The sequence below is a fragment of the Gouania willdenowi genome, chromosome 6 (genome assembly GCF_900634775.1).
Source record: "Gouania willdenowi chromosome 6, fGouWil2.1, whole genome shotgun sequence".
In the NCBI taxonomy this organism is placed as follows: Eukaryota; Metazoa; Chordata; class Actinopteri; order Blenniiformes; family Gobiesocidae; genus Gouania; species Gouania willdenowi.
The window spans coordinates 47,198,988-47,225,139 of NC_041049.1; the positions used below are offsets into that span (position 1 = coordinate 47,198,988).

The 26,152-nt window shown below is 37.6% G+C and overlaps 1 protein-coding gene across 2 annotated transcripts; it reads left to right on the plus strand.

Annotated features, from left to right (window-relative positions):
* Positions 1 to 1,984: 1,984 nt before the first annotated feature.
* On the plus strand, positions 1,985 to 25,031 carry LOC114466015 (uncharacterized). 2 transcript variants are annotated; one of them, XM_028451434.1, is made up of 10 exons: positions 1,985 to 2,027; positions 5,936 to 6,098; positions 15,756 to 15,921; positions 17,320 to 17,462; positions 17,573 to 17,629; positions 19,895 to 20,332; positions 21,941 to 22,027; positions 22,146 to 22,224; positions 22,309 to 22,521; positions 24,888 to 25,031. In XM_028451434.1, exons 2-10 carry the CDS (start codon positions 6,032 to 6,034, stop codon positions 24,967 to 24,969), a joined length of 1,332 nt encoding a protein of 443 aa, XP_028307235.1. In that variant the 5' UTR covers positions 1,985 to 2,027; positions 5,936 to 6,031; the 3' UTR covers positions 24,970 to 25,031. The 2 variants fall into 2 exon arrangements, with proteins under 2 accessions (XP_028307235.1, XP_028307236.1); XM_028451435.1 differs by lacking the exons at positions 1,985 to 2,027; positions 24,888 to 25,031 and having other exon boundaries at positions 5,214 to 6,098; positions 22,309 to 22,552.
* Positions 25,032 to 26,152: the final 1,121 nt, after the last annotated feature.

The window sequence follows — 26,152 nt, forward strand, 5'->3', positions numbered from 1 at the left end:
TGAATGAAGAGCTTATTAAAGAGTACTGACGTTTTAGATTCAAGTTTATGTTCAGGTTCTTAAGTTGGCCACGCCCAGAAAAAACTCATAAGGCAGCATTTTTCAACCTTGGGGTCGTGACCCATGGGCGGGGCTAATAGGATTGGCCACCTCTAGTGCCACCCCATCCAAATAAAATTGTAGCTTGTAATTTTTTTTTTTTTTTTTTTTGTTGAAACAGTGATAAATCTACAACCTTAAGTAATATATACATTTTTGGCAGGATAAACTATTTTCATGCTTTACCTTACACTGGGTAGGAACTTTCATTCTTTGAGTGGTGCAACTCACATGGAATCAGTTTAGGCCACTTTCTTATTTTTTCACTTTCCTTATACAGTAGCTGTTGTCATTGCAAGAGTTTTACATAATTGAACTTTAACTATGTATAAGGCTGCAGCTGTTTGTTATTTTAGGTATACATTTATTTGGTATGTACGCACAGATATGACTTTTTTTCCTTTTAGATGTTTTTAGCAATGTTTTGTTGCTTATATAAGGGAAATGCCCATGTTGCAAATAATGATATAATTTAGTGTAAACAGTGTTATTCATGTATTAATTAAATGGTTGTTTTATTATTTGAAATACACTGTGTCACCTTAATCTGAGTTTGTACCCCTGCAGTGCCCCCCTAACCAAAATTTCCTAGACCCGCCCCGGTCGTGACCCCATGTTGGGTCGCCCGAAATTAAAACGAGGTCGCCTGAAATGTTTAGTAATTGTTAAAAAAGAAAAACCATTACTGATTAAAATTCTGTTTTTTAAATTGTGATATTATTTTTAATTTAACAAATCACACAAAATAAATATCAACCAACTGTATTTTCTACTTTAACTATGTAAATCCAGTTCAAATAAAATGCAGTATAAAAAATATCTTGTCACTGTGCTCTAATCCTGGCTACTCTGTAAATGTAACATTTTTGAATAAACATGATGAAAAAATTATTCTAGAAAGAAAAGAATAAAAAAAAAAAAAAAAAAAAAAAAAGTACTCGGTGTCGCCAGAATTTTGTGATATCAAAATGGGGTCACGGACCAAAAAAAAAGGTTGGGAACCACTGTCATAAGGCCACATCAAGTCTGGCAGTTGATCAGGAGATCAAAATACATTTCCTGAATAAAAATGTTTGAATAATAGAAAACCATAACATAATATTCAAAAAGAAGGCAAAATGAAGTTGCTTGTCTATGTTAAAACAGTCTATGAATGTTTTGGCTTCAACAGGCTTTTACAAACAAGTAGCAAGTATTCCTGTTCCTACCTCACTCTATTTGATCATTTTTTATTGTAATATTTCTTTTACTTTGCATAGGTGTTGTAAAGGGCTTTATAAATCAAATTACATTGATTTGTCTCGCAGGGACAAACACACGTCAATAGGACCTCGCACACAAGTGCAATGACATCGTTAGGGAAGGTTTTGGGTTTTCGCCTTTGTGTGTTTTTTCCTTCCTTCCTTTCCTTGCAGGAAGAGGCATATTTATCCTGTTTTTATCAGATTATGGATAATGATCTCCCCACCAATCACTACAAGAACAAGAATTCCTTGTTTGATAGGATTTTGGTCCTATGTCAAAAGACGATGCTAATGTTCACCAAAGCTGTGTTCAACAAGAGCAAACAGCTTTATTTTACTTAAGCAAACGGACATTGATCAAGAGTTTTCTGTTGAGTGTCGGCTGAGTTGGTTTCTCTTTATCCAGGCTGGTATATTTAAGGCTGCGTGTACACACTGGGTTGTTTGAGAGAGATTTATCATTCACAGAAAACATTGACCAGTCAGTTCAATGAAAAGGGGATCTAACAGTTTGTGTCAATGTTTCTCTAGAGACAGAAACTATGACAAATATTATAGAGTAGGAAACAATCTCCAGCTAGATAATCATTTGTCTTTGACTGACGCTCTTTTCAGCTCTTTTTCCCCCTACTTGTACGTTCTTTCTGTGTCCATGCAGATAATAATGCACTGAAACCCTGAAAGGTAGGCCAAGCTTTACTTATATAACCTTTTTCACATAAAAGAAGTAGGTCATTGTGGTCGTAGAAAACACCGGTTTGATGATATCGCCTTTTTAGAAGCTTATAATATGTGTAGCTCACGTTAGCTAAAATAGGACACGCGACTTCTTCTTTTTTAAGAATTGTGTTGCTCTGTTTTTTCATTTCTCTTCTTATTTTGGACAAAGACAGGAAGAATGTGCCTGAGGCTTTTTATATGTACCGTAATTTGATTTTTGTTTTGTGCTGAGGAAGCTAATCGCTAAGTTGCTTAGCATTTAGCATGTTTTGAAGCACATCTTTTACTCACTTGCACCCAGTTGTCACATTTGTTACAGATTTATTGAGTGTACTTATCCTTGACTGTGTACTGATGCCGTTATTTACACATTAAGTGCGAGTATTTAAATTCTGTATTAAATCCAATGTGTAATCTTGAGATGTTCACAATGAAAACAGAGGCTAGATTAGCTACAATGGCCCAATGGATATTGTTCAGTTTACCATATTGAACGTTTTCCCCCCTTTATTTAAAGGACTCTGCTTGCCACATATATCTTTTTAATTTTTTGCGAATTATGGCATTTCTGTGCGACTTAAAATAGGGCTGAGATTGGCTGATTAAACACTTAAGACCAACTTTCAAACCAACTTGTTGGCTAATATAGGGTGACCAGACGTCCCAAGTTACCTGAGACAGTCCCGGTTTACAGAGTTACGTCTCGTGTCCCAGTCGATTTCCCCCAAATCATTCATTTGTCTGTTTATCACAAGCTCAGTCGCGTTTGTCCAGTTTATTATGAAATGAAAGTCTGTTGCCGCTGACAAGAAAAGACCCTGAAAACAGCAGCGAATGTTGCTTAAAAACGTGATCTCTGCGGACTGTGAGCTGTCAATCACAACTGTTGCTATAGTAGCACTTGCAATATAAATCACTGAAAAAGCTCAAAAGTCTTCCACGCGTTTGCAACTCCATGCTGATTGGTTGATGGCATTGAGAATAAAAACACGTTTTTTTGATTATTCAAAACAATTTCATGTCAACCTAAAATGTTGCTTTTTTTTCGACTTATGGTCACTTTAAATATATATATATATATATATATATATATATATATATATATATATATATATATATATATATAGGTTTCATTGTCTCCGTTTGGGTGACTATTGAAGAAAAGGAGCTCCATGTGTTTTCAAAGTGATTATGAAAACGCGACTCAGTCCTGTAACTCTAGATTTCTTTAATTATTTTTTTTAATCGTGTATCAGATAAACAGTGAACATGCCATGTGGCTAAATTAAAAGGTGCTGACAGCAAACCAGGGCTAGTGAGTTGGAGTTGCATTCCAACAATCCATCCAGAAAAATACACGGATGCAACAACAGGAAGTTGCTTCAGAATTAGAATTTAAAAATACAAATTTCATTCATTTCATTGCATTTTAAAGGTTATCCCCAAACTCTAAATCTCCATATATTCATTCAAATGATTGTGAGGTCAGACTGAAAGTACTATGAGCTTTTAGAGTTGTTATTTACTCAACTGAAGAGCCCGATCAGTCATTGTTTATGTGCTGCTCCCATGACAACAAAGTCACTAGACACGCAGACCTGGCCATGAGACACGTTTATGGCTGGTTGTTGGGGAAATCACAGGAATACTACTATAATGCTTCTCTACAGGCACTTTTCTTCCTAAAACGTTGCATAATCACATGTTGCCAGGACTACTACAGAAACCGGAAATTAGTAAGTATGAAAGTCAGGGGAAGTTTTAGGAAATTGTCTTAATGAAAACTTCGAGGAAGAAGAAGATTAATAAAGCATGATTCTGTATCATCCTGTGAACGTTTTCAGTTATCAAAGATTGGGAATTTTTGGTGGATCACAAGCAAATAATTATTCTTCATGAGCAGAGACTGCCAATGTTCTTCTGTGATGACTGTAACCCTTTCAGATATTATTAACCTAAAATAGATTTAGAGACAGATGCAAAGAAACAGGGGCAACTATTCATAAATTATACTGAGTGATTGTTCATGGAGACAGAGGTTTAAAGAGTACTGATATATCCTACTCAAGTAGAAGTACTGTTACTTGATTGAAATTGTACTCAAGTACAAGTAAGTCATAGATAAAATACTCAAGTACAAGTAAAAAGTATCTCAATCAAATAGTACTCAAAGTAAAAGTTACTAGTGACTTTCAACCCCCCATGTTTATTTTCAGTAATACATCTTGCCATGGTTCCCTTGCATACAGTAAACATCTCATGTATGAACGTAAAAAAGGAAGAGACCAAATATTGCACAATTGGAACTTATTTTAGAATTTATTTTTCAAAAAGGCATATGCATAAAGTTTGTCAAAATGTACATTATTTTTTTGGAAATAAAATTATACCAAATAATTAAATAATAATAAAAAAAATAATAATAATGATGAACTGAGAAAATAGCTGTCATTCATTGCTGTGCATTACGTTTAATCTTATTGGTCGGCTATGATGTGATGCATTTGATTGTTGTCTGATCATTTCATTTTTTGTAGTTTCACGATATCTGTCATTTTAAAACCAAAAAATTATAATTTACTCAGTAACAGTTGGGTGTAGGAAAGTAACAAAATATTTTGTAGTTCAGTACAAATACAATTACTAAATTATACTCAAAAAAGTACAAGTACACATTAAAGTAACTCAATTACAGTAACTGGAGTACTTGTAATTCATTACTTTCACCGCTGACTAATACAGGGGTGTCAAACTCATTTTGGTTCAGGGGCCAAATATGGAGCATTTTGATCTCAAGAGGGCTACAGATTTTATGCAGGAAAACTTCAACATTATTGTGTCCTATATTTGGCACTTCTACACATACATAAAAAAAAAAAAAAATTAAGAAACCGATAATATCCAAGCAATAAGTGATAAACATCAGTCCCAACAGGAACTGTGACCAATTTCTATTGAATTAAGAGAACTTTTGTGACATAATTTGCGGAAAAATGAAGGATTTACAGTAACGTGAGTACTTGTAATCCAATACCTTCACCTCTGCATCTGATTTTTACGGAAACAAATTAGGGCCAATTTTGATGGAGAAAATGATTTCGGGCAAATACAGAATAAAGTCAAAATTTCGAGATTAAAGTTCACATTTTCAGAGTAAAGTTGAAATTTTGAGAATAAAGTTGAAATATAATGTCGAGATTAAAGTCGAAATTGCAAAAATAAACTCAAAATACAATATCATGGAAATAAGTCGAAGGTTTGTTAAAATGAAAGCTCCAGAAATGGACCAGGGCCAATTCACTATATACTGTATGTTACATGTTATACATCATAGAATTATCCTCAAAAAAGTACAAGGTACCCATAAAAGCAACTCAGTTACAGTAACGTGGGTACTTGTAATCCATTACTTTCACCTCTGTGTGTATATATTTAACCAAGCAGAAACATATCTACCGATCACCTTAGAGATAAAAGCAGTGGAAGTAAGAGACGTAGAAGTAAGTCTGTGTGAGATGGAAGTGGAGAGAGGGTGGGGCGAGTCAGGGAGAGGCAAAAGGGTGTGTGTGCTCACATGAACCTCTCTTCCTCTTCCTGCATGTGTGCAATGAGCCTCTGTGTGTCTCAGACAAAGAATAAATAAAGTTAGTTTCAAACCTGAGTCAGCTCCTGCCACTACAGGACACTCAGCTCTGCCAGGTTTTACCCCCCCTATACCTCTCTTTCTCTTTTTTCCTCTTTCTTTTCAAACTGCTTCCTAAGTCATCTACTCCCTTTCACTCTCTACACACACACACACACACACACACACACACACACACACACACACACACACACACACACACACACACACACACACACACACACACCAGCCATCACTCCTGGCAAAAGGAAGACAGGACCACAGGAGATCTGTTACACACCCTCCGTAGCTGCTCACCCAACCATCACCACACGCTTTGCCCAGGATGTGGACTCTTGTCGTTGGGGTCGTCTGTGGATTAATACTGACCACCACATCAGAACCAATCCCAGGTAAGTTTGACCTTATTTACTCTTGTTTTTTCTTTTCATAGCATTTATCAAAAAAGAAAGAAAAAGAAACCTCAGCTTTGCAACTCTATCACTCCTTTGTTACAGATCTACTGAGTCTAATCTATAGGTTTTTCCATTTGAAACTCCAATGATCATCTTTAGAATTGAATGTAAAGAGTATCTGGTGGCAGACAGAAGCTGCTGCACTTGTACAATAGATGAGTAGATGCCGGCTAGAGAGCATGTGTTAGAGCAGCACAGACAGGCTTACGTCTGGCAGTCTGAGACTATACTGGTAGACACAAAGGAGACAGACACTCTCGCTCACTCCTACACACTCCCATGCACGCTTGTTGGAAACTGGAAACTGGAAAATTAACCTTCTTTTTGTCATAGGTGTTCATATGTAAAATAGTTATCTATGGGTAGTATAGAGGAATTATTGGTTTTCTTTTGGTTCTTTTCCATGCTGCAGCCACCTTGCGTCATGCTATCTTGTTAGACACAAAGGGAGTTACCAATTGGTCTAACTCAACCCCCCCCCATCCATTTTCAAACCCCCATTTCTCTCTATCTCTTCCTCACATGTGATTTCAGGGAAATTTGTCGCTTGGAGCATAAATATTTCTCTGTGTGAAGATATATGTAGGCTAATTCAAACAGTGCTAGGGTTTGTCTGCTTTGTTCCCTGAGGAACTTGTGTCGAGGGTGATCACAGATACTGCCTATAGCTCTACACCATAGAACAAACAACAGGAGCTGAAAAAACGTCTTTGGTTTAAGGGCAAGTTAAGATAGTGACTGCTCAGACAGCCTGTATGATGTATGCATGCTGGATGACGAGGGGAGGGAAAGGGGGAGGATGGGTGTAGGAAATGAGTCTTCTCCTCTTGTGATTCAACATGTGGCTATGACCCTGTGGGTGTACTAGGAATATGAGAATATGTATCGGCTTTGAAGTTAATTGGCAACAAAAGTGTTGGGAATTACATTCTTTGCTTAAAACTCCAAACCTGTAGCTGTGCATATTATAAAAATCAGGACATTTAGACTATAGTGGCAAGGTCAGATGTTGACCCAAAACCAAGGGGAGATTTGTAAAGGGTTTAAAGCAGGGATGTCAAACTCATTTTAGTTCAAGGGCCACATACAGTACAACCCAGTTTGACGCCGGACCAGTAAAGTTGTTGTTAAGGTAAAAAAATCACGAATTTCAAATTATGGTGCCCTATTTTTGCTCGTTTACGTGTAAATTTAGTGTCTTCAATGTTAAATAATTGATCAAATTATGACAACATTTTCTCAAACCTTCTACGCAACTTGCCAAAATTCTGAGACAATTGCAAAAATTTTGCAAGGAAAAAAAAAATTAAGCAAATAATGTAACTATTGCAAGCGCCATCAATTTTATTGGAGTTTTATTGAATTTGGGAATTTGGAGTGAGAGATATCTACATGGAAGTCAAGTGAATCTTCAAAGGAACCATCAAAGGCGATCGCAGAAATTCCTCTGATGATGACTGGCAGCTGACAGTCGAAACATGTCTGGAGATAAATATTTATTGAAAAAACCTCAACTTAACATGCTTTTAAACAAGAAGACAAAATTAATCTTGCTGGAGCTATTACATGGAAGTCAAGTGAAACTTCAAAGGAACCATCAAAGGCGATCAACAGAAATTCCTCTGACGAAGACTGGCAGTTGACAGTCGAAACATGTCTGGAGAAAAACATTTCCTGAAAAACCTTGTCTGAATAAACAAAACCTCAACCTAACATACTGTTAGAAAGGAAGACAAAATTAATATAGCTGGAAGTGAGATATCTACATCTTTAGTGTATATGGTGATTTACAAAGAGTCATGTTTTTACTTTAATTTTTATTCTGGAGAAAATCTTCCTTTGGGCTGGACTACACACTCTGGTGGGCTGAATTTGGCCCGTGGCCCTTGAGTTTGACAAAACTGTTTAAGGGATGTTGCTCAAATAAATGGTTTGGAAATGGAATACGTACCAGCTTTAAAAATGATTGGCAATAAAAGAGTCTTTTCAGGATCAGGCCTTTTCTTAAAACTCCAAACTTGTAGCTGTGTTTTTGCATCACGCACATTATTAAAATCGGGACATTTAGACTATAGTGGCAAGGTCAGATGTTGACCCAAACTAAGGTGAGATTTATAAAGGTTTAAATACAGGGGTGTCAAACTCATCTCAGTTCAAGGGCCACGTACGACCCAGTTTGATCTCAAGTGGGCCGGAAACAAAAAATTCCATGTTTTGGTTAAGAGAGAAAAAAAATCATAAATTCTAAATTATGGTGCATTGTTTTTGTCCGCTCAAGTGTAAGAAATGGTGTTGTTCACTTTCAGTGTCCTGAATGTTAAACAGTTTTCTCAAACTTTCTATGCAATTTGCCAGAATTGAAAAAAGTGATATTACAGCAAATAATGTATTAGCTACTGCAAACTCCATCATATTTTGGTGGAGTTCTATTGAATTTTGTATACTATATATGGTGATTTACAAAACGTCATGTTTTTGCTTTAATTTTTACTTCCTGTGGGCCAGACTAGACACTATGGTGGGCTGAATTTGGCTCGTTGACCTTGAATTTAACACATGCTGTTTGAAGGATGTTTGATCAAATCAATGGTTTTGTCTGAGAAATTGAGATCATGTGACTAATAACTAATCTTAGTTCATAATTCAATACAAGGGAATTCATTTAAATTAAAACCTTGTTTCAATGCTAAAACTGGTCTACAGTATTTAGATCTACAGTGGGAATTGGCTGACAGTCAACTGGAGAACTTCCTTTGTTTTTAATGCAAACACCTGGAAGTGTTGGTATTTTCCTGCTTGGTTTAGCAAACACTCCTACTCGATCCTGTGTCATGTTTCAAGGTGGGGGGCGGGGTCACAGGCCCCAATGACAAGGCCTTTACAAAGAAGGCATGTGCCCTAATGCGCTCAGGCTTCTTTACAAATGTGCTTGTCTCCACCATGAAGCTAAATGTCTGTTTTTACCGAGTTTTTCATATTATATGAAATCCTCTCTTTGTTCATCATTGGTTTATTCCCCAACTGAGTTAAATTTGTATTATTTCATTGTGAATGTATTTATTGGTATAAGCATTTGGCTAAAAGAAAAAAAGTCTCCTAAACTTTTAACTGTGTAAAAAGACTTGTCACAAAGGGATGAAATACTATTCTTATACCAATTTTAATTCAAGCAAACACAGCTACAAGTGGCTTACTATTTAATTTGGTTCCAAAATAGCAGATAAAAGAATCAGATGAAAGTCTTTATAAAATTCAATTTCAATTCAACTTTATTTATATAGCGCAAAATACAACAAGTTAATCTCAAAGTGCCTAACATAATACCGAGCCCATATTAAGAAAGAAAGTACCCATTAAGATCCACATTAACAAGCATTTAGCGACAGTGGGAACGAAAAACTCCAGTGGAACCAGGTTCAGAGGTGGCAGCCATCCACTTCAACTGGTTAGGGTTAGTGAACAGAAGGGTAAAAAGAATAGGATAGAAGGATAGTCCATCCAAATGTCTCAGACTAGTTGAGCCGCGAGCCATCGATCAGGAACTGCCAGCTCCAGCATCCAGGCACCTGAAATTAAAAAGAGAGTGGAGGGCGAGGAGAAGGCACAGACTGCAGGAAAAACATGATACACTCATTCCTAGTGGTTAGGTTAACATTAAATGTCTTGCGGCATCCTCCATGCTCTGAAACGCTTGAGTTTAGCCTTAAAAGTGGAGAGGGTAGCAGCCTCCTGTACTAAGCCTGGGAGCTGGTTCCAAAGGCGAGGAGCCTGGTAGCTGAATGCTCTGCCTCCTGTTCTACTTCTAAACACTTTAGGAACTTCCAGAAGACCAGCAAACTGAGAGTGGAGTGTTCTATCAAACATATAAATGGAATTATTTAAGGAAATTGATGAACATTATATTTTTTCATTCTACCAAAGCAAGTGCAGCTGTAGCTGACAGTCCCATAGATCACTGTACATGAACAGGCTCTACAAAGATGCCTATCTATAGCATTAGCGCATCCTGGGGAGGAGCTTAGTCTGAGAGCAGTGTGCTTTTAAAACACACATTGAGAGATTATACAATGGCATTACACAGATAAAGGAAAGCTGATGGAGAAATCAGCTGAAGAGGGTGAAACCTATGATGACGTTTGGCGTCTCCTGGACTGAATTCATTCCATTTGGAAGGTCAGATTGTGCCTTTTTTTCACTCACCAAGAAAACAATCTGATTGCATCAACTGGCCTTTGCTGACATGCAAATATAATCCCACATCCAGCTTTCTACCATCTGTAAACTTGAATATATTGTATTACCCATTTTTGATTTTATTTTTTTTAATTGGCTTCCACCAACTTGAAGTAATTCAAAGTGGAACAAGGAGGAAAGGATTTTACACACATTTCACACTCAAGACAATTCAAAGTGCTTTGCATGAATAAGTGCAACATGTAGATTAAAATCATCAATGGAATGATTAAAAATCTCCCTCTCAATCATACGTAGTAGAAAAAACTAACTTGGATTTGAAAATGTTCACATTAGATGCTGACTTCAGCTCTGCTGGCAGTTTGTTCCACTTCTTTGCAGCATAACAACTAAAAGCAGCATCACCATGTTTACTGTGAGCTCTGGTCTCCACTATCTGATCTGTGTCCATAGATCTGAGAGACCTGCTGGGTTCATACCTAACTAACATCTCACTGATGTATTCTGGACCAAACCCATTCACAGATTTATACACCAGCAGCAGAACTTTAAAGTCTATTCTGAGGCTGACTGGGAGCCAGTGTAAAAACTGGAGTGTTCTGACCTCTTTGTTCTGGTTAAGACCTGAGCTGCAGCGTTCTGAACCAGCTGTAGCTGTTTGATGAAGACGATTACAATAGTCCAGTCTGCTGGGGATAAAAACATGGACCAGCTTCTTCGGATCTATCTGCGTCATGAAACCTTGTCTTGATTTAGTTGAAGGAAGTTTTCACTCATCCAGCAGTTTACCTTTTCTAAGCAGTCACACAACACCTCAATGGGACTATAGTCATCTGGGTTCAGTGATAAATATAGTTGTGTGTTGTCTGCATAGCTTTGATAATAAACCTTACAGTTCTTTAGAATTTGTCCTAAAGGAAGCATATAAAGGCTGAACAGAAAGGGTCCAAGAACAGAGCCCTGAGGAACCCCACAGGACATTGTTAATATGTCAGTTTCAAAGTTTTTAATGCATTACTACTCCAAGTACCAAGTAGCTGAACTATAGCAATAGCATTTTCCATAAGGAGGACAGAAGTGCTTGCTCACAACTTATGTGGCATAACAACAAGAAAAAAAAAAACTGTTAGTGGGAAAATATTTGATACAATCAGATAAGAATCATTCTAGTGACCTTAGTGTCTGTGTGTGAGTGTTTGTGTGTGTTACCGTGGTGAAACAAAAGCCAGAGTCAACTGTCTGCTGACTGAGTGACTTCTCTCAGGTGTGATAATGCGGGACACATGAGCAATGTGGGAGAGATGGCTCCAGTGTCCCTCCAAAACAGCTGATGAACTGTAGCTAAATGAATGTTACGCTAGCATTGAGATAACAGGCTACCCTCTGTTCATGCCTCAACTTTTTCCAGTCATGATAATTTCTTCTGAATATGTCTTGTAAGGCAGAAGTATGACATCCAGGGTTTTGTCCCTCAAATAGTCAAAGGACCTTTTTTTGCACTTTAGCACCAATATATCTCACTACAAATCCATTGTACAGGTAGATAGAACACATTTTGAGCCAGCCTGTTCTTCCACCTGTGTACAGTGAATTATGACAGCTCGGGGTTTTCAGCAAAGGACCATGTTCGAGTTGAAGCTCCTTTTCTCTCAGCCACAGCACAGCCATATTCTGCTATCACCTTGGTTTCAATTCCATTAGGTGACAATAGGGTCTAGAAGAAGTCAGTGGGTTGTATACAGCCACTGGATCGCATAAAGCAGTGCAAGTTCTGCCCCTTTGCATACTAATGACAAACTCTAAGATTCAGATGTCAGGCTTCTTTTCAGCTCACTCATGGTAAGCTGTACTTCTTTGATCTCTCACAGCAGGATTGGAAGCCAAGAGTGTTGTCCTGCCTTTATGTCCCATGTGAGAGCCACAGTCCCTTATGGCATCGTGTTTTCAGAGGCCCGCGTGTGTTGGAGTGAAACCCACAGCGTTTTACAATGCCAGTGTTGAAACTTGCAAACGTTACCTAACTGCTACCAACGACAGTTCAGCTTCTCTTTGCTTGTTGCTAGCATTTTCTTTACACATACCAAGAAGTGGAAAAGTGGCTGAAGTCTGACTAAAGAATGCAAGGTCAGCTTTTCCCAAAACAAGAAGTCAATGAAGGCTTAGAAATCAACAAATACAGAATATAAAATACTTTTTCTGGAGCTTTTTTTAAGAGTACTTTGATTATGAACGAGGCTCCAGGAGCTGTTAAGACAGCCCAGTTCATACTACAAAATCTATGCTATGCTAACTAACTACTCAATACTCACTATAACTCTCTCGTCACAATTCTCTCAATTAATTCAACTTGCCAGAGTGCAGAGTCGACAGGTGATAGTTTTTATAGGAGGGGTGGAGCCAACAGTGGTGGTTCATGACATACAGTAAGAAGCCACTCAAAAATCCCCTTTCTTAGCCAGTTGCAAGATTAACCAGGTTCCAAACCATACAAAGCAGCCAATTTCACATTTGTCAAATGTCAAATTGAAATACTTTGACTGAAATGTCAACAGTCAGGACAAATATCAATAAAAAACACTATTTCATATTCAAATATAATGGTTTTCAACAGGAAAGATGTGGTTTTGGGGTTAAAAACTGATTGTTGTCCATGGACTCAGAAATCTCCAGTAGCTTGTGAAAAAAAGGACTTCTTTTAGCCATGGATTAGCAAACTGTCTTTGGGTATATAAGAACAACGATGCCCAAGATAGATTTTGTTTCCCGTTTTAGAGAAAAGATGTTTCAGAAAAGTGTCTATAATTTGCTTTACTGTTAATTTGGTTTTTAACCAAAGATTTATTTATTTTTAGCTCCAGCTGGATATAAAAATCTTAACTTTCTCAAAAGATCAAAACACAAATGTGGCAGTTAGACCTTTCAGAGTTCAGTTTCAGAGAACTTCACGATACATTAAGTTTAGAAGACATTGAAATGATTCCATATTAAGTTAAAACCCATTAAAAAATGTATTTCTTTACGTAAAACTGTAATTTATTAGAGAATTCCTCTAAATGTCATGATATGAAAAAAATAACCGTAATTATTACCACAACCTGTTGAGGTTTATTGGCTTTGAAAGCCACTGATGACCACTTAATACAAAAGATTACTTGTCAACATCGCTGTGTTTCTATGAAAAAAAAGAGTGGTCACCATGTGTTCACAAACAGGAACTTTCGTTTCTGTACATATATTCAGCCTAGTTTGCATTTTTGTTTACTTGTCAAATAGCAGGTTTTCCTGAAGGCTTACGTTTGTTCCAGTCAATTTAAATGTATACCTGTGTCCACATGTGATATTTCACACACCCCAAAATGTAACCATTCCATTTGTGCTTAGCATCAGAGAAGTAAATAATATTACACAGTTATTGCAATAAATCAATAAAGTTCTCTGAGGTTTAGAATTTGACATTTTCAATAACTAAAATATACTGCTGCAAAACAATGCTGAAATTGTATTGAGAAAACAATGAGCCGTAACAATGGAAAGAAATATTTTGCTGTTGTGCGTATACTGCATTCATTATACATTTACAAAGTACTGTAATTTGTGTACTTTATGTTACAATTTAAAAAGTACACAAACATGTATTTATTAGTTTTTGGTTGAAGAAATATACATTTAGAAGATTTGTTGTTAAAGGTGCAGTCCGTGACTCTCAGATCTCTCTCTCTCCCCCTCCCTCCCCGCTGCTCTCTTGCCCTGCCTCCAAACTTCCCAAAGTCCCTCCCTCAGAGAAGCTAACAAGCTAACGTTAGCCAGACAGCAACATCACAGTAATATAACATGCTCTGTTAAAAGCATATTACTGCAGCGCTTCTCCCGCTCTATGTGCACACACCTCAGCAGCAGCAGCAACAACACAGTGTCACTTACAGCAGCCCACACAGAGGCTGCTGCGCACACATGAACACATGCACTACAGAGTTCTAGTGTAACAATTACAAATCAAACATAATGTAAATCAAGCATAAATAATTACCTTTCAAGCAGAAACATCATCACTTCCATCTTCTACTCCTCCAGATCATACACTGTAAAAAAGACGGGGCTACAGCCCAGGGAAAGGGGCGGGGCCTGTGAGCAACAGCTGTCAGACAGCACATCAAACACAATCCTGGCTCTGATTGGTTCTTTTTGCTCGGTCGCGGTGCATTCAGGCAATCTGCCAAAGGCTGCTACTGCAGCTACTTTGACAGCCTTTGTTTTTTTCACACAAACTACTAGTTGATGTAAAGCTGTCCTTACATAGTGACAGCTTTAGCAAATATGACAAAAAGTCACTTTTATAAGAATTGCAGACTGCACCTTTAACGCAGTGAGCTTGTGTTGTTCACATCATTGGAATGATTGCACCTTGGTGCGACAGACTGACGTCTTGTTGAGGGTGTACCCCCTCCTAAAGCCCGATGAGAGCTGGAGATAGGCACCATTCAGTATCTTTGTGTCGATCAGCAAACCCCCGTGACCCTGAAAAAAAGGAACAAGTGGGTCAGAAAATGGAATAATGGATGGATACAGTTAGTTGTATGATGTTCATTGTGTGATTTGCATTTGAAAAATAATAATTCCAAAAGTTTTGAAATATAATTTTAATCTGTTTTTTTTTCACCTGTTTTTACTAGACATTTCAGGCAACCCCATTTTAATTCCAGGCGACCCCACATGGGGTCTCGACCCGTAGGTTGAAAAAAATGCTAGTCTAATTCCTGTAAAGTTCCCATTATTCATTAATAAAGCAAACTAGGTGACTACTCGACACATTCCAGTCGTTGGCAGCGTGAAAGCAATAGTTTATTCAGAATCTAATGCTGCTGCTATCGTCCTCCCCCTTTTGTTCTATACAGCTCTACTGTGGTTTTTCCTTTTATAAACACAGTGATAAAGCCATACTGGTTCCATGTACATGATGTGGCGTTTGCTAACCTTTTGTTTTTTGCATAAACAAACAAAACCATGAACAGAAAACTTCATTTCAAACTGTCATTCAACTTTGGGTGGAGCGTAGGTTTGCACCTGTTTGTCTCTGCTCCAGGGGTTTATTTTACTCATTGGCACACTGTGACTCCATGTTTACAAATGAATAAAACCACATTATTATACTAATACTTCTTAGATCATACAACATGATTGAAAATATTTCAATCTAATTGACTTAGCTGTTTTAATTATATTTGATTATAAGCATTCATTTGTTCTTTTTAAACTCTAATAATTTAAAGCAGAGTGACAAATAAAGCTGCATTTCATGTTATTGTCGTTCTGTGTGTAAAACATTAAATATTTAAGTTACGATGATTATCTCAGTAGCTGCATGTGAATGAAATCCGTGTTGTTGCCTGTGTTTGTGTGCAGTGAACGCCCGCAGCTGCAGCTATGCTGGAGTGTTTCTGGTTGAAGGAGCAGGTCGACACTCCTTAAACTATGACTTGGCTCAGAAGGTGTGTGAACAGCTGATGAGCACATTGGCAAGTCCAGAACAAGTTGAGGAGGCCTTTAACAACAGCATGGAAACCTGCAGGTAAAACAGAACGATTAACCTTAATCGCATAGATATTGAGGTTTTCACTACTGCGATAACGTAACCTCAGATGGTGAGGTTTTTTCTTCCGTCTCCATCATTTGAGTGATATATATGTTCACCAATCAGAATTGCCGAGAACTGCCTTCCTAGGCTGCTGGCCAATCAGAGGACACACGTTTGTATGCACTGCAGTGAGTCTCTTTTCAACTACACCAGGGCCCTATAAAATCCACGTTGATGGAATCATGGAATCAAACAATGAAAACGGAATCTACTGTTGAACTGTTGGGTTTAAACGCCATCACCGTGAGGGAAAGGATGTTTTTTTTCATCGAAATGTCCTCCCACTCTCATCCATGTAATTACACTTATGTATCTTACTCATTATTTTAAATTACATTTTTATTTTTGACATACATTTTTGTTTAATTATAGTTTTCTTTTTTTTTATCGGTATTTATTTAGTTTCCTCACAGTACAACTTAGATCTTCCTTTTAATTGTATCTTACCTTATTTTTGACGTACATTTTTGTTCAATTATGTTTTTTTTTTTTGGTTTTTTTTAAATTTATTAATATTTTGTTTCCTCACAGGAATTAAAAACTAATATTTTCTGAAATCGCAATATCCGTCAGAAAAATCGCAATTAGGTTTATTGTCAAAATGGTGCAGCCCTACACCACACTACGCTTCAGGATTCGTTCACGATTGCACAGAATAATTAGAATAACGGATCTGAATTCATTTCCATCTGGGATAAAAAATTGGTGTTTTTTGCATTTAAATGACAAATTTGAATAATCCTTATGGTGAACTTTCCATTTCATCACTTTAGAATTGTAATTGTAAAGTACTTCTACTAAACCTCTATTCTGTAGAATAATTGCCTTTAAATAAAGTCATGTTTGTCCAAAGAAACTACAGTTGTATCTAAATTGGCTAGTATATTTCATATACTGTAAATGCACTTCCTGTTCCTGGGACTGATACTTCCTGATTTTGATTGCAACTTCCATCCAATCATCCATTTTCGATCATTCTTTTTTTATTAATCTGAACTGACAGCTCATATCTCTTTATTGCTGCCAACACAGTAATAAGCAGCACTTCCACCTCGAGCTTTTTCACAAACATCACACCAATGATTCACGCCTACTTTTAACATCAACAGATTAACGATTATATCGCTTAAAAAATTCACTTGAATTTATTGTGATAAAGAAGTTGTGGTTTTAGAAACAACATGCATTTAGCTACTAGCTAACTGTAGACTGCATTAAAAGTTGCAGTTATGATTTAATCAATAAAAAAACCTTTTTTTAATGTTTATATTTTTTTTATTCTAAAAAAAAAAAAAACTGTTTTTTTTTTGTTTTTGTTTCGCTTTTTACCAGAAAAGGTTGGATGAACGATGAAAACGTGGCCATTCTCAGACACAGCAGACATGAAAACTGTTCAAGGAACATGACTGGGTTCATCACAACTCCATCTTTAACTACTGACGACCTCTTTGACGCCTACTGCTATGATGAAACAGGTGAGGAAGAACTTTTCCGCTTCATCTACTGACACTAAAACCTCTGCCTATATATGTTCATTGAAGTTTTTCATTTATTCTCTTTCTTCATGTTCAACTCATCATTTCAGATGCATCTGTACAGAACTGTAACAAGTCCTTTGGACCAAAGAGACACTTCTCAGATGGTCTGTATCCCCTTCATCACCCTCCTCCTAAATGAATACATTCATTATTTAGATTATCAGCTCATAAAGAAATGTTTAGATAGTAATCCTCCTAGCTCTACAATTAACTTAACATATTCTAGATTCTCATGCCCTGCCTGGTCAGGAAATGATCTCATCTGTAGTTTACCCTGACTTCCTGTTAGCTTCTAACTCTTACACTTACAATGTGGTTAATCTAAATTATGACCAGCAGAACGGTTAAAGTATAACCTCACTCTCACCAACGGTTGGGTGCGGTTAGTTTAAAACCTGCTTTTTTGACCGCTGTGCTTCCCCTTTTTTTTTACTGAGAAGCTTCTGCAGGCAATACTAATGTTTTTAAGTTACACCATTGCACTTGTTGGGCGGGATTTTTTTATTTATTTTTTAAACTGTATAAATCAAACATTATTACGTAACAATAATGATGAGATTTGATTCTAAAAATTCTATAAAAAAAAAAATACAAATTAAATTTAGCAGATAAAAAAGTTTGTCTAAAAATCACAGCAAAAAGTTGCTATTACAGAAGTCTTAAAATGCATCTCTCTGTAGGGTGCATTAAACATGTTTATTCTTAAAAAAAATGAAATTTGTATGACTGATATAAATAAACATTTAGAGGTAGTCACTCATATACTGTATATAGTAGGGTTGGGAATCGCAGGGTATCTGATCAAACAATACGATACATTGTTAAATGTAACGATATTTACATGATATGCCAGTTCGATGTTAATCGATAAAGTTCAAGAAAATCGCACAATGATACAGTGCAGTATCTGTGATTTGGCATCAGTTTTACATAATTTGACACAGGCTGAGATGAAAAAGTTAACAAGTTTTGTGCTTGTTTGTTTGTTAAACCAGCACATTATTTGTTTTTTTATTTTACGTCTGTCTCCAAAGGCATTATGACGGTCAAAACTATGCTGTATAATAAATAAATAATATTTTAGCAAGAAACGACAACCATGGCTGATAGGAAATGATTGCACTACGTGTAATGTCAAACTTAACAACAAATAGATATTTAGTACCAGCATATCAATCATATCTACGGAAGCGAATTAGGTCCAATTTGGACGGAAAAAATAATCTTGGCAAAATCAAGAAAAAAGGTGAAATGTCGAGAATAAAGGCGTAATGTTGAGGGTAAAGTTGAAATTTTGAGAATGAAGTCGAAATATAATGTTGAGATCAAAGTCCAAAAAAACACGATTAAGGTTTAAATTTCAATAATGAACTCAAAATGCAATATTTTCATAAAAGCCAGAGGTTTGCTATTAAAGTCAAATGTACGGAAATGGGCTAGGGCCAAATCACCATACACGACAGCAGTATAGTTTAACGCAGCGATTCTCAACTGATGGGTCGGGACCCAAAAGTGGGCTGCGTACCTGTACTGGGTGGGTTTCGGACAGCTGGTCAAAAATAAATAAATACTTAATGTCTCTCATATTACACTTGTCTTTTATTTTGAAAGAAACATTTTTTTTGACAGGAATGCAGGGAAACATGTTGCACAGGAAAATATATAGACATACAGAATGTTTTAAAGAATATTATATATGCGTGTTTTCAACAGTGATTTTTGTAAAACTGAATTTGTGATTCGTGATTTAATGACCATGGCAAAATGTGGGTCCCAGGGTGAGACCAGTTAAGAACCCCTGGTTTAACATATTCATCAAAACATGGCATTTTTTAGACGGCCACAATCTGCTGTTTGTTGTCATATGCTGAATTGGCCCTCATCAGCTTTCATGGATTTGACAACATGAGTCGACCTTCGATTTTTATCACAATATTGTATTTTGAGTTCATTTTGCCCAAAATGACATTTTCTTCATCAGAATTGGCCATAATCTGCTTCTGAATGTATCACACGTTAGGTGGACAATTATTGCTAGATACATTTTTTGTCCTACCACTAAAAAGTAAAAGTGCTTTTCAGTCACTATTTCATAAGATGAACATCAGTTGGAAAAGCAAATTTATTTTATAGTGCATTTCCTACACAGGGCCACTCAGAGTCCCTAACACGCTTGGTATTGGTAACTAGAGAGAACAATGTAGTTCTGGCTGCATGGGGAGAACATGCAAACCCTAACTGTAACTCTAACCTGCTACACAACAATGTATTATTAGTTATTTATGTAAATCAAAGGGTAAAAATCACAAAACACACATTTGTAGTTTTTAAAATTCTGTGAGTCTGAACATTTCCTCTCTCTCACTCAGCTGAAGCGAGTCCTGAACCTGCGATTGAAAACGAAAGCCCTCCAGAATCGGAGACAGCCCCCCAACCCGAGGATTCTGATGACACTGAGGGTGAACACACAACCATCAGCACTAGTATAGACGGAGAGGATCTACTCCTCACTCCATCAGCTGATCCTACGTCCATTAAACTGATACCAGAGGAGGTTGAAGCGGTCACTCCCACTGCTGATGTGGAGAAAGAGCTGATTGGTGGCGTGGTGAGCAGCAGTGTGGGGCCCACCTTTACAACTGTGGACCTGGACCCGGCTGCTGGATCTGGGATGCTGCCACGTTTTCCATCAGAGGGCGAAACCTCTCCAACAGTCTCAGATGGAACCTCAGAGGAGAGAATTCCCCCAAAAGACCATGAACATGATGGGAAAAGGGAGTCGGAGGGAGAGGGAACCCAAACGCAGTGTAAGAAAAACACAAAGAAGAGCAACTAGTAACAGTTTACCACAGTTTTTTTTTTCAACCTTGGGGTCGGGACCCCATTTGGGGTCACCTGGAATTAAAATGGGGTCGCCTGAAAGGTCTAGTGATTGGTAAAAAATAAAAAAATAAAATTATCTTTTAATTTTATTGTACTCTGTATTTGTAACACACTTCAATAAAAGTGATGAAAAACTAATTGTAGAAGAATAAAAAAAATATCCGGGTTCGCCGGACATTTGTGATATCAGAATTGGGGTCACGACCCGAAAAGGGGTCGGGAACCTCTGGTTTACCACATTATATAAAGCTGTTGGAACAGAAATGTAATGGGTTTGCTAGTCCACAAGTACATTTTACTAGTGAAATTAAAAGTGTCACAAGTGCTACTAATTGTAGTAAGCCTTATTTGCTAAATAAGGGGGCAGGAAAAATCTAATTCAGGCTTCTCATTGGCTTTCAAAAACATCACAACCAATCAGAAAGCTAGATTTGGTTTTAATCCCTCCCACTTCATTTGCACTAGTACGACTAGTTAATTTTGTGGCTTTACTAGTACTACTAGTAGACTTAAAACAGCCTAGTAGCCTACTACCAGTGAGATTTTGAGGATGCTAGTAAACGCAAATGTTATTCTACCAGTAAAGGTTTTGGGCGCACTAGAAGTGCCTGAGTTGACCTTAGTAAAACAAAATATGTGTTTACTCGTGCTAGTTACTAGTACACTAAAAAAAAGTAGTATTAGATGAGTGTTTTAGTTTACTCCTCCCAGTACTAGTAAAGCCAAAATATTCACTAGTAGTACTAGTAGCAAATAAAGTATGCAGGATTGGACCCAAATCCATCTCCCTGGTTGGTTTTGCTATATTTTAAAAGGAATAAGAAGCCAATCTTGCTTTCTTTGCCCGCTTGTTATCTTATAAGGTTTATTAGTAGAACTAATGACACATGTTGCTTCACTAGTCTAGACTAGTCTACAAAGTGTACCTGTGCACTGGTAAACCAAAATTTAGTACGTGTACTCTAGATTTAAACACTAGTAGAGCTAAACTATAGTTGATATTCATCCACCATCCATCAATGATATCAAATTCATGCTCAAACAACTTACCATACCTTACATTTCTGAGTAACAAATCCTTGTAGAATTTTACTCTAAATCTTTCATTAAATGTGATATAAATACTGGGAAAACAGGTTAGAAATAGAAAGTCAAGTTTTTCTATAAATGTAATGATTCAAAAGCTCTTTCTTCATCTTTTTTTCTTCTATCTGACAGTTTTCTTATAGCCTTTATTAACTGTTACTGCTTTCTGAGCAACTGCTTCTTCACACCGGATGCAACAGGTTTTGGGCAGGCTGAGGTAACTTTAAGAACTAAGGATGCCCTCTTGTGTTAGTGCTGCAGAAAATTCAGAAATCAAAGTTGACACTAAGTAGCTACTGAAAGGAGGAAAATAGATGCTTTATGTATTGTTTTGGGGGCAGAACATACAGGGTATTCCACAATTCCAATGTGAGTTCTTTGTGAGCCCTAAAACGAGTGTATTCTGTGTTATTAAATGTGTACACCTTTGTTTTGTGTTCATGCAGCTCCTCAGCAGAATCCCAATGGTAAGGACCGTATGATGGGGACTGGTGGGTCAGATAATGATCAGCCAGAAACTGGCAGCTCATCAAGTGAGTTCATTCAATTGTGTTGGTCTTTTTTGCTTCAATCAACCAAGAACCAAAGCAAATAAGGCGACATGGCAAAAGTCAGTCTTTTCATAGAACTTCATTATTTCCTCCCATTTAGACTGGCTTTTAATACTGGGAGTTATTGTGGCGGTTGCAGCCATTCTCCTCATATGTGCTGCAGTTGCGAAAAGAAAAAGGTATAACTTTGTCAACTATCGCGCTGAATATTCTGTTCATGGTTCAGGTTCTTACACGTTCCTCTGATTGTATTTTTTCCCCAGCTGGTGTGGGAGGCAGAAAACCCTGATGATCACATCCCAGGAAGGAGGCGAGGGCAACGGGACCGCGGCAACGGTCTTCAGCTCTAGGAGTCAGGAGCAAGAGCAGGAAATGGTCACGCTCATGAACAAGGAGACGATCCAGGAGAACGGCAACAACAAGGAGGAGTTCACGGTCATCACGTTAGAGGAGCCGTCAGATAAAGATCCAGTGGCGTAAGAGATTGGTGTAGACAGAGATAGGAAAGGGTGGTGGGGTGGGAGGGTGGGTGGTGGGGTGGGGGTCGGGGTGTATTAGGGGAGGACAGGATTTGCACAGTGGGAAAGTGTTGGGTTAGGGCGTCAAACACTGGGGTTATTACACTGTTAACCAACTTTGGGGACCCGCACTGGATAATGAGTGTATTTAGAAGAAGAATGGTCCAAACGAGGCACACAATGGCGTTTGTGAGTGTGAGTCTGTTGCCTCACGCGTTTGCTCATGTGCAACCTTCGACTCGCCCGGATTTAGATGATCGGCAAGTTGTAGGAATGTGTTTTCTGTCCGTTGTGGTGTTTGTGAATCTGTACGCTTTTATAATGAAGGAGATGTGTCGGACGGTGATTTGTTAAGAAAACCTTTTCAGATTAGTGATTTTTTATAGACTTAGCTGGTTTTAATCGTGCACTTTCTGGCTAAAGAACGAGAGAAAAAACACACACACAATAGGAAAAGTGTCCCTGTTGTATATTTCATTATGCTTAAGGACAGTTTTTTCAACCACATTGGAGTCTCGGAGTATCTCATGCTTTGCACAAAATGGAGCCTAATGGTCTCAATACTGCCACCTTGTGATATGAAAATGTGCTTAATTACACGAGTAACTAAACCCAAAATCCACTGAGAATTGTGAATAGAAAAGTATAGTGAGTGTTGAGTAGCTAGTTAGCTTAGCATGGATATTTCTTTGGAGATTTTATAGTACAGACTGGGCGTGTCCATAAGCATTTGTTGAATTGAGGTTTAGTTACTTTTTAAAAAGTAACTAAAATCCAAAACAACTGAAAACAAATGTATCAAGGTGTTAAGTAGTGCTGTTGGTTGATCCTGATCCAACGCTCAACATTTTTGTCAAATTATTTCAATTTGACATATTTTGTCAGAGTGACTGCCCTCTATGGGTTGACACCCGGTTATTACAATTGATTTTTGTTATTGGCTGAGATAAGATCATGTGATGGTTTGGGACCATCTTGGGTCACAAACAAGCACCTTTAGTCCCGCCCCTTTCATAAAAACTAGCACCCGTGGGCTCTACAATCTGTGGTGAGAAGGTTGGATTGAGAGAAGAGTGAGTAGAGAGGTATAGTGAGTATTGATTAGCTAGTTAGCGTAGCATAGATTGTTCTTTGGAGATTTTATAGTACAGACTGGGCGTGTCTTAACTGCTCCAGGAGCCCCGCCCATAATCAAGTCATTTTTTTGAATTTCCAGCCTAGATGCCAAAACCTTGAGGTTTAGTCACTCTTTAAGTAACATTTTTTTCATCTTCTGTGGCACTTCAGTGGTTGAAAATGATTGGCTTTTTGCTTTTATTTTGTTTTCTTTCATTTCTGAGAAGACTGGGAGGATAACTGGAGCTTCAATCCCCTTTTTATTCGTGGTTTCTGTATATAAAGCATACGATTGAAATTAATCTTAGCACTAGCTGACGTTGTTTTGTTTTTTCGCGGAGTAATCACAGTCCTTTTGAGGAAAAAAAAACATGTTTGTGTTCAGGAAGTATTTAATTATAATGTGTAGCCTTGGTGTAAGAAGAATCCCTATGATATTTAACACCTGAGAGTGTGTAAATCATGCTTTGCCGAATTGCGTTAATAATAGGATGGTTTTATATTGAATTTGAGCAATGATGAACATTTGATGTTATCCTGAGGATACGAGGAACTATAGTTTAGGATATATACACAGTGTGTACGACAATTGGAAGAAAAAAAAAGAAAGTGAAAACCAAGAATTTGAGGGTTTTTTTGCTTTTAAACACAAATTTAAACTTTTAGCCATTTTGACAAGAGAAAGATTGACCAAATAGCACTTTTGATTGTATTCTGATCTTATGTAAACACAAAAGAATGTCATGTTTTCTAAAAGAGACAGGCAGTGGGGACTTTGTTGGTGTACTGATGAAGGGAGGGGCCTCAGATGAACCCGTTACATGTGACTACTCAAACCTTTTGTTAACAAAAAAAAAAAAAAAAAAAGCTTCCGTTATCTACTGACTTTTGAACCGGTTACATATACTGTATGATGTGTGTGGCATTGCTTTATCATTCCCTTTGTTTCTGTATGGTGTTCAATTGAAAGCTCAAAGATTTGCATTAAGCTACAAGCAGTTTTTTCCATTTTCTCTGTCATTGCTGTAACCTCTTTTAGAAAGAAACTAGGAACGTTTGCCAGAGTAGTCCAGTTCATTACAACTTAACAGACAATGTTGCTAAAACATTTGTAAAGTTACAATTGAAATAAACATGTATGAAAGAAAGAGTTTTGTGTGAACTGTTGCCCCCTCTTTCTTTCTCTCTCTCTAATTCCTAATGTACAGAGACAAAAAGGACTGGATGAAAAGCATGGCAGGAATCACTATTGGTTATCGTCTCACACTAGAGGAAGTCGGGTTTCCATAGTATCGCGTTCCTGACGATCGAGCGCCTTACTGCGGAATAAAGCAACAAAGAGACAAAGACGGCCATTTTGACAGGAAGGCATGGCATCATTTTGTGAAGCGATGCATTCAGCCCTGTCACGCGTGCAAATGAGCACAATTATCATTTTCTAAACATAAATCTTGACTCGAGTAACAAGCTTCCATTACCCTGTTGCATACATTGTAATTCAGTGCTTTCGTTTTTAGCTTGAAGATGTTTTAAATATCTGAAAATTGACAGATTATGAATTATGTGTTTGGTTAATTTTGTGCACCTAAACCTAGATCCCATTTTAATAAAACATGCACTGTTCATCACACTCTCCAAAGTAACTGAACTTTGGTGCACCGATAGTAAGTCATAGTCACTGCTAGATACTCCCTTTGTAATGATAAAAACTCATCACTGGTTGCAATTCTCAGCTTTAAATGACTGAGTTTTCCCCTTTTTTTTTAAAATGTTCTGCAGTTGTGTTCATCCAGGATAAGGTCTGAAACAAGCAATACAAAGCGCTTTCGATCCCAGAATAAGGAACCCTAGACTATGTGTGTATCCACTTGTATTGTGTGGCCTTTTAGAGCAGTGTTTCTCAAATGGGGTACATGTACCCCCCTAGGGGTACGCGATGGCACTACAGGGCGTACTAGAGAGTGAGAAAGAGAGTGGGAAATTAACAAATGAGAGCATTAAAAGTATGGGGTTTTGTAATGTTTATTTTAGTTTTTCAACTCACTCACTGCCATTGACGTAAAAATGTGTCATTTCAAATTCAAACGCTTGCTGCCATTGACATAAAATATGTCACTTGTGTTTTTTAATGGGGGTTGCTGGGAGACAGTGTAACGGAGTTCTCTCATGAATATCAGGCTTGTACTATGTTGTAGTGACCAATTGGTGCCATGTAGGTGGCAGCAAAGGAGTTTACGAGAAAATGGCGCTACGAGAGTTCACACAGCTCACAGCAGTGCACACTTGACCATAGCATGTGTGGAACTAAGTGGACTATTGAGAGTGTTGCGATGGTGAGAGAAGACGATCAACAAACTGGGGCAAGCGGTGACAGACGGCATATCCGGGAGGAGGAGGAAGTTGCGTGTGTGGAGACTGACGGGGGAGAGACTCGGAGGAACGCCAAAATACAGTAAGAAAACCATACAATTCT